Below are 10059 nucleotides of genomic sequence, written 5' to 3' on the forward strand. Positions count from 1 at the left end.
ACAGTTTCTTGATATTCTAAACACAAATGCAAAGACGGCATTTTCAGTGACAAATCAGTGGCAAAGAATACTGAAGCTTGACTAGGTGGCTCAGTGGCTAAATCACTGAGCTTGCCAATCAGAAAGGTCGGCACTTTGGCAGTTCAAATCTCTAGTATAGGTCTCCTGCGTGAGCTGGGGGATAGACTAGATGACCTCCAAGGTACTCTGTTACTTTTCTCACTGTCAATTTGTAAAAATAATTTTTTCTCTACCCCACCCCATTCTCAGAAATAGTCTTGACAGGAAGAGAGTAATTAATTTTTGGGAAATTTGGTCAGAGAAAAATGGACTCTTTCTGATTTTCCAGCATTGACACTAGCTTTGCTGCCTCTATGTACTTGAAACCATATTAAGATTATTATGAGCTTATTTCTTTTAAAGTTATCCTGAGCTAGATTCATATTTGTCATTCAGCAAAATTGCTTTTTAGTATTATTCCTTCCGGGGATGAAAAAAAGGAAGACTCTCCTCAGGATTTGCAATTATCACTACATCCTACCTCTGAAAAGAAAATTGTGCTATCACATTATTCCATTTGATCAGATCTTACTGATGCACCTTTCAGCGAACACTCAGTTCTTCCTTCCTATGTTAGCTCAGCATTTATTTTATTTTTATTTTATTTATTTAGTTTTCCAAACATGAACAGGCTAGCAGGTATAAGTATGAACACCGACATGAAAAAAAGGAAATGAGTACAAATAAATGGGGACAGTAGGACAGGAACGGACGTCACGCTGGTGCACTTATGCACACCTCTAGTAACCTCTTAGGAATGGGGTGAGGACGTCCACGGTAAGCTTGAAACTGTGAGGGTTAGAGGATGTAACAATGGAGTTGGGTAGAGCATTCCAAGTGTTGATCACTCTGTTGCTGAAGTCATATTTTCTGCAATCTACCATATTTTTCGGAGTATAAGATGAACCTTTACCCCTCAAAAAAAGAGGGTGAAAATCAGGCTGCGTCTTATACACTGAATACAGCATTTTTGGCCTACTGAAACCCCACCCTTTTTGCAAAAATGGATATACAAAGAGTTTGGGAGGCTTGCAAAGTGCTCCTGAGGGCTGGGGAGGGCCATTTTTGCTTGTTTCCCCCCCAGCCCCCAGAAGCACTCTATAAGCCTCCCAAAGCCTCTACATGCTCCCCCTTTTTTTGAAAAAAAGACCAATTTTTGTGAAAAACGGGCTGTTCTTTGCTCATCCCCCCCCCCAGCTGCCAGGAACACTTTAAGAGCCTCCCAAAGTTCTGCATGCCCCCCCTTTCCCCCCCAAAAGTGTGGCATGCAGAGGGTTTGGGAGGCCTGCAGAGTGCAAAAACTTTTTTTTTTAAATTACCTCTTCAAAATCATGGTGCGTCTTATACTCAGGTGCATCTGTAGTCCAAAAAATACGGTAGTTTGGAGCGATTTACATTGAGTTTGTATCTATTGTTTGCCTGAATATTTTTGAGGTTGGAGCTGAAGTAGTCGTTAACAGGTAGGATGTTGTAGCAGACAATTTTGTATACTATGCTTAGGTCAGACATAGTTCCAGGTTGTCCATTTAACAGGATTTTTTTTTTTAAAAAAATATCTTTCTTTTTCACAGGATCTGGTTGCCTGGATCAATACTGGCTTTCTACACATTCCACATGCTGAGGATGTGCCCAACACTGCAACCGTTGGGAATGTGATCGGTTTCTTCTTGAGGCCCTACAATTATTTTGATGATGACCCTTCCATGTATTCTCCAGATAGTGTTTACTTCAACAAACTGCAAGATCCCACTTCCTGTGCGGTGAACCAACTTGCATGTCTGGCAAAAGTCGCTTCATGTTTGCCCGATTTCCCCGCTTTCACTTATGAGGGTTTTGAAAACCTAACAACTTTCTAATATCTTCTAGTTTTTGACAGATGGATTGGATGCAGGAAAGTGGATTGGAAACCACTGTGTCATATATAAGACAAGCAGTGGTGGGTTTCAATTTTTTTTAGAACCTCTTCTGTAGGTTTGTGGGAGTGGCTTGCCAGCCATGTGATTGAGTGGGAGTGGCTTGCCAGCCATGTGACTGGGTGGGCATGGACAACTTGTAAAATGTGGTGAAACTCACTTAACAACGCTCTTCCTTAGCAACCAAAATGTTGGCTCAGAAACTCTAGCATTTGAAGCACGCAAGTCTTAAAGCTGTCAAGTTACAAGACCCTTGCACCCCTAACCCTTTAGAAAACAAAAACCCCAGGGGTGTTCAAACTTGACAGTTTTAAGACTTGTGGACTTCAACTCCCAGAATTCCTCCTCCAGTCATGTTGGCTCAGGATCTCTGGCATTGAAGTGTGCAAGTCTTAAAGCTGACAAGTTACAAGACCCTTGCACCCCTAACCCTTTAGAAAAAAACTCCAGGGGTGTTCAAACTTGACAGCTTTAAGACTTTAAGATTTAAATAGGACTCTTAGAGGCGGACGGGGCGATTGGTGAGCCAGCCAATCAGAGAGCGTCGGGCAGGGCAAGTGTAGTGTGGACGGGCGGGGGGAGGGAGTTGGAACTGGTTCTAAATGGCATGGTAGATTTGTGGAACCTCTTCTATAGAAGAGGTTAGAACTATGAGGAACCTGAAGACAAGCAGCTTCTAATCCTGCAGGGTATCTTATAGTATCTTTGAAACTTGAATCTCATATTGTATTTGCAATGTTGTGTGCATTTGAGTTTTTCTGAATACAATTCAATAAAAATACTGTATAATTGTGAATATATAACAATATGCTGACTCTGTAAACCACTTAGAGAGGGCTGTAAATCTCTGTGAATGGATATTTATGTCTAAGTGCTATTGTTAAATACTATAACTTTACAAAGTGTTGAAAAGCAGAACTGTTGGAAATAAGGAAAAGATACGTTTAAGTCAAATCAGACTTCTGGCAACTCGATTCCTGCAATTTTTGTAACACATTCATGACAGTGATTTCCCACTGCCATTACCTGGAATGTGGAATAGATGAGACATTTAATAAGAAATTAAAATTCTCTGGGTGTGCCCAGAAAGGGGAGGTGAAAAAAAATCCCTGAGTATTTAAATGTTTGAGGTTGTTTTATGGCCTAATCCTAATGCAAAGATGACTTAAGTATGCTAATTTTGGAGTGAGAAAATCCTTGGGATAAACTAGAAATACAGGCATTGCATGTAATAAGGAAAGGATTGTTTCATCAGCTGGATATAATTATAGTCTAGTGCTACCAATTTCACTGGTTGATGATTGGACAAAGTACAACAGTCAAATAAATCATTCTGATGCAAATTATTTTTTTAAAAAATTGGAGTGATGTTAATTAAACCTCACTGTAGTCATACCTCACTTGAGTAAGTATTTTATCTATGAAAGTAATCTTTAATTAAAAACAAAAAAAAATCTTCTTTGGAATTGAATCAAAGCAACTTTCTGCTCTTGAATGTGACATATTTGTTATTACCAGCAAGGATCATATGTTTTACTGCATATGATGATTTAGGATGACAAAAATGGGCTGGTTATTACTTCTCCTAAAACCAGCTTGCTCTGTGCTGAACAATTCTTGGCCTCCAATTTTTATTGAGATCATTGACATAATACCTGTGCAGCACAAGCAGTGAATTAATTGGCTATAATTATAAGAATCCATTCTAACACATTTTAATGGTCATTTGAGTTCTTGCGGATGGCCATTAACAATGATTTATTTTTGAAAATAGGGTTGTCAGGATGGGCATTTGCCCAGTAAGTTTTAAAAATGTAGGCAAATCAAACCAATGACTATGGCAATCTATGTGAGATATTGTCCTTTATCTAATCCAAGAAATCAGTTTATCTATCTCAGCACATTCTGTTAATTTTACCAGCTCTTCCTCCAACTATACTCCAGCCCCACCTACACTGAATGGATAATGTGCAATTTTAATAATGTACCTTATTTTTTAATTTTTAAATGTTTTTATCTGTCTGTAAGCCGCCCAGACTCCCTAGGGAGTGGGCGGTATACAAATTTTATTAAATTGGAAATAAATTGGAATTGGAATAGTGGGTAATGCTGGTTTTTTCATATTTTTTTCATATTCTCACTTCATTAATCATACATTGAAATAATTTCCATGGCTTTTTAAGGATACAGACTGAGTTGAATGGGACCTTGGAGATTTTCTAGTCCAACCCCATGCCCAAGCTTGAGACCCTGGCCTATACCATTCCAGATAAATGGCTATCCAATTTCTTCTTAAATACCTCCAGTGATGCAGAAGCTACAACTTTAAAGACAAGGTATTCCACTGATTGTTCTCATCAACAGGAAATTTCTCCTTAATTCTAGGTTGGATTTCTCTTTGACACGTTTCTGTCCATTTTTCTAGCTGTTTATCCATCAATCCTATAAAATCTCTCGATGCTACATATTTTCATATATGGTGGACCTGCCAAAAGGTTAAGGTATTTTGGATAAAAATATGGTGGATTATGCAAAATATTTTTAAAAGAAGGATAAAGTTTACTCCTCAGTTATTTCTACGAGGTGTAAGTACTGATTTTACAGTGGTAGAGACTAACTTGATTCTGCATTTAATAACGGCAGCAAGACTATTGGTGGCGCAATACTGGAAGAAGGAAGACTTGCCTACAACTCAAGAATGGACATTGAAAATTACAAATTTAGCCGAGATGGCTAAAATATTGGCATATCTTAAAGATCATTCAAATGAGAGATATAAATGAGACTGGAAAAAATGGATTGACTATATACAAAACAAATATGGGACTAAGAAATTCCAGATAGCCCATGCTTAAGATCAGGAATGATTTAAACTGTTCAAAGTTAGCATAGCAAGAAAAAGCTAAGATCAATGTAGAGATGTTATTAACCCCCTTTTTTTTTCTTTATTTCTTTTTTCTCAATATATTTTAGACTGTGTTTGCTAAAAATCTATACCGTGTACGGGCTCTGGGAAGTCGGGGGGGGAGGGAGGTGGGGTGTTGGGGGGGAGGGTGGGGGGAGGGAGGGATATATACTAGGTTGGGTTAGATTTAAATGTAATGCGCCTTCACATGTATACTGCTTTTCTTTAATTTCTCTATAAAAATAGGATAGGTTAAGTACATTGACATATAGTGGAAGTACACCAAGGGGAGGAGGAGAGGGATAGAAGAAAGAGGGGTAGAGAGGGCGGGAGAGAGGATGGGAGGGAGGATGAGGAGGAAGGGAGGGAGTGGATCGGGAGAGAGGAGTGGTAGAGGGGGAGGGGAAGTAGGGTAGAGGGGGATGATGGAGGGAGGATAGAAAGTTGGAGGGGGGTGGAAGAAAGAGGTGTACGGAGAGTGGAAGAGGTATATTGGGTTGCTATTTTTTTGGGTATTGTTGTCAAGAGGAATTGCTGCGATTATTGTTTAATGTTGTATGGCTCCGGCTATGTACAGTATATATGTGAGTGTATGAAAATGAAAGAATGGAAAATAAAAACCTTTTTCAAGAAAAATCCTATAAAATAGCTTCAATTGAATCTTTTAAGTTCTCTGTATCAATGTATGTTTTGAGGATGAGTTTTTACATTTACAACAAATAAATATTTTTTCACGGAATGAAAAGATTCCTGATAGCTGGAAAGAAGCTAACACAGCATTAAAGATGTACCTGAATAATAATATACCTAAAATAATACATCTAAAATATATAATATAATATAATATATATGGGGGCAAGAAATTTTTATCAAGAAATAATTCATCAATATCTTTACTGAATAATGACTATAAATAGTTTACCCTGATTTTGGCTGAAAAGTTGAAAAATAATTTTTATAGATATTATTCATGGAGATCAATGTGACTTTTTACCTAAAACACATTTTTGAGAAAATATTAAAATGTTTTGAATATTTGAAAACATTTGGAACAATTTTGTAGTGGAAAACATAGGCAGAGCCTGGGGAGGGCGAAAAGAGAGTAATTAGCCTGGAGTTGGTTTAAGTCCAAACTGTCTTGAATTCTATTAACTCTTATCTAAGGAGCCGAGGTGGCGCAGTGGTTAGGGTGCAGTACTGCAGGCCACTTCAGCTGACTGTTATCTGCAGTTCAGCGATTCTAATCTCACCGGCTCAAGGTTGACTCAGCCTTCCATCCTTCCGAGGTGGGTGAAATGAGGACCCAGACTGTGGGGGTGATATGCTGACTCTGTAAACCGCTTAGAGAGGGCTGAAAGCCCTATGAAGCGGTATATAAGCCTAACTGCTATTGCTATTGCTATTATCTAGCGCCAAAATAGTGTTGACAGTTAGTTGACTGGATTCTTGTCATGATATAACAAGCAGCCTTGATATTCTTAGATGCAGAGAAGATCTTTGACTTGAATTGGAATTTTGTCAGGGTTCCAAGTAAGACCCCTAACAAAAGAAGATTCCGAGGCTTCAGTTTCCTCAAAGTTCCATTATATTAGAGATGTCATATTGGCACATCTGGGAAAACCCGAATCTGAAAGCTTCCAGGTTTTCCCACTTAGTTGAAAGTTCAAGACCCTGCCCCAATACTCACAAGTCTATCACATCAGTCATTGCCACAAAAAAAGATTCCTCCCATCCACATACATCCAGGTGCAGGGTCTTCTCAGTGGCTCAGTGGTTAAATGCAGCACTGCAGGCTACTTCAGCTGACTGCAGTTCTGCAGTTCGGCTGTTCAAATCTCACCGGCTCAGGGTTGACTCAGCCTTCCATCCTTCCGAGGTGGGTAAAATGAGGACCCGGATTGTTGTTGGGGGCAATATGCTGACTCTGTAAACCGCTTAGAGAGGGCTGAAAGCTCTATGAAGTGGTATATAAGTCTAACTGCTATTGCTATTGCTATTGCTTTTTGAGAAGGAATGTTAGTTGGGTACCTATCTCCCATGCTCCATAAAATCCCCCCTCCCAGTCTCCCACAGTAGAATATGTTGGAATATGTGGCAGGTTTGAGCCCTATACAAAGATGGCTTCCAAGCCTGACAATTTTATTATTATAACTTCTGTAACGTATGCATCTTGGCGGCCATTTTATTAAATGTGTAATATCAATTTATACTTCACAAAAAATACAAAAAATTGTTAATGGAGAACCAATAAAACTTTGTGTCCACTCTTATTCAGTTGAGGCCTTGAGGTACTGAAAAAATATAAGACGATGAGAAAATCAAGGCAAGATTTTAAAAAAGAAAAATTAGAAGTTAAGAACATTTTCAGGTTACCTAATGTCAGTTTTGGAAGATCTCCTAGAGAAACTAGAAACAATAATGGGAAAAGATAGAATTTGAAATATAACTTGGTGATGAACATGTAATTGCTAAAATGTATACATTTTTGTTGAAATTTGAAAAAGAGGAAAAAGAAATTAAAGTATAAAGTATATGATTACAGTGGTTAAGCATGTTGGTTATAATATATACAGATAGATCAATGGAAAAATATGCGGCTAAAAGGATATGCGGCTAAAAGGATTGAAATTTACATTATGTTAGGATTTTAAAGACAATTTTTATAAAATGATATATTATTGGTATGCGACACCAGAGAAACTATGTGGAATGTATAAAGTCATTTCAGGTTGAGGAGATCTTACACAGAGCAGAACAAGAAGAACCAATCAGCTTTCAGATATATGTTAATGACAAAAAAATTACTTTTATTTTTTAATTTAAGAATTCTCCAGGATCACTGAAAAGGAGCATTTAATAAGGGATTATTTCTGAAGTATTCATAGTTCACTATATTTAACTTGTTTACAACCTTTTACAGCACAGATGACCAATTAATATTGGAGAAACTACCGGAAGAATATTATCAAGTCCAAGATTTCTCTTGGGAAGAAATTCCATTTTTCCCTCCCTCCTTCCCCCAACTCTCTTATATATATATATGGAGACACTGATCATCTCTTTTTGTATACCTCATATAACTCTAAATTTGAATAAGATAAATTTTCATGCAATCTTATGTAGATTTATACATTTTTGGCAGAATCTAATGTAGGAAATACAGCTTGTCCTAAATAACTTTACATTTATTGCCACATTTTGGACACTATTCTGCTCTTTTATATTTAAAAGAGGCATATTCCAAAATGATTGATTAGCAATTTCAACAACAAATAGTCACATTCTCTTCCTAGGCCAACCATTATCCAATGGCTGGTAGGCCTCCTCATTTACTGGTTATCATCATAACATTTCTCTTAGAAATTGTCCTATAATTTCCAGCCTTAATATCCAGCCATATTCTGAAACTATGTTAGGTATAACTAAGATACTGAAATATATTTCCCTCAAAGTAAGCAATTTACAGTGACATTTAATTTCTAATGAGCTGAGCTTATTAGCTGAAATGATGTTATTCTGTATACATTGCCTGGCAGGACTATGAGCTAATCTTTCTGCCACTCCAAATACAGATTCATTGAACAAAACCTCAGCAGTTTGGGGAAATGAAGCAAAAGACAGGTATCTTACAGGAGGAAGAGGCATAGCAGCAGCTGGCTTATATGTAAATTTGTAATTTGCTATTTCTCCAAGCAGCAGTAGTCATTATTGTTTTAATGGATACATGTCAGTTCGGCAGATATTTTTGTTACTGTTTTATTGAAAACCAAATTGTCATTTTAGAAAAAAAAGTCAGATAAGATTGAAATACTTAGGTCTACAAGATTTTATAATGTATTATTTTGTAAGTGTCAAGAGAAATCAATCATCAGACTTCATGTCAGGTCCCATAGGTAATCTTAGCTGATTTTTAAAAACAAACATTTTGGTATCTTTATCATTTGCAGGCTGTCACACTATAAAAGTCTGCTCAAGCCTAGTTACCATGTTTCCTGGAAAATACGACATGTCCTGATAATAAGGCCATGCCACATTTTTCTTCCAGAAGTGGCCGCTCTGGGCGTATGCTCTGTGGTTGTGGGCCAGGGCAGAGCATACAACCATAGAGCATATGCCCAGAGCAGCCACTGCTGGAAGACTCAGTTTGGAAGCCACCGAAAAAGCCATCCTGGGTTGGCGGCGGTGGCAGTGACAGCAGTGGAAGTGCCCTGGCTCTGCAGGGAGAGCTGGGACAGGGCATCGTGAGGTTGGGAGGCGTGTGAGCGAGAGTGGAACAGCCTCTCACACAACCCCCCTCTCCAGCCGTGCAGAGCGCCATTCACTGTCATTTCCAAGGTGCCAAGCCGCGGGAGCCAGGCGGCGGCAAACAGGCGCTCATGCAGCTTGGCGATACCCCTAGGTCAGTGAATGGTGCAGTGCCCGGCTGGACAGGGGTTTTTCCGGGTGGCTGCTCATGAGCATGGTTGCTTCAAACGTTCACCCATGAGGCTGTGCCCAGCTCTTTGGGAGCCTGCTCACAAGAGAGCAGCTGCCCGTCAACCCCAAAACAATAAACCCTCCCATGATAATAAGGCCCAAGCCATTTTTGTGGGTAAAAAGAAAATAAGGCCCTGTCTTATTTTCAGGGAAACACGGTAAGAATCTTGTATTGATTGTATAAACATGTCCATATGTTGTGGCCCGCCAGCGGTCAGCAGAGCTGGTGGCAGACTCGGACAGTGAGGAGGTTGGGGAAGAACATGGGCCAGGGGAAGGGGAAGGCTCTGATGAGTGCTCTGCATCGGAGGCAGAGATGGGGCCAGGGCCGTCTGACAGTTATCAGCTACCTTTGGAGTCGGAGATAAGTGGGGCTGAAGAAGAACTGTAGCCTGTTCCCGATGTGTGCATGCACAGAGCTGTCAGGAGAAGAGAACAATTAAGGAACAGAGGTCCTTGGGAATAAAGGCAAGGGGATGCTGAATGGCCCCTCCCATAGGGAATAAATAGGAGCAAAAGGAGAGGTGTTTGCAGGAGACAATTAGTTCACTAGTGTGAAGATTAGCTTATCTGAGAGACTCCTTGCCAAGTATTTCTTTGAGTCTGGAAGCTATCAACCTGGCAACTATCCAAGGACTGATAAGGTCTGTGTTTGCATTTCACCCTTGCAAGACTGTTTGCTGGGACTTTGCTGGATGTGAATGC

At 39.3% G+C, this 10059-nt stretch overlaps 1 protein-coding gene across 1 annotated transcript in view; it reads left to right on the forward strand.

Moving 5' to 3' along the window:
* The window catches only part of LOC106538514 (amine oxidase [copper-containing] 3-like), an 11100-nt gene extending 9184 nt beyond the window's left edge, over window positions 1-1916 (forward strand). The window contains exon 4 of the mRNA XM_014053013.2: window positions 1632-1916. Coding sequence (XP_013908488.2) covers window positions 1632-1916 — 285 coding nt within the window. The remainder of the gene's footprint in view (window positions 1-1631) is intronic.
* The last annotated feature ends 8143 nt before the right edge of the window (window positions 1917-10059 follow it).

Source organism: Thamnophis sirtalis, unplaced genomic scaffold (genome assembly GCF_051295495.1).
Source record: "Thamnophis sirtalis isolate CommonGarterSnake01/CBP01778 unplaced genomic scaffold, rThaSir2_p1.2 scaffold_11, whole genome shotgun sequence".
Taxonomy (NCBI): domain Eukaryota; kingdom Metazoa; phylum Chordata; class Lepidosauria; order Squamata; family Natricidae; genus Thamnophis; species Thamnophis sirtalis.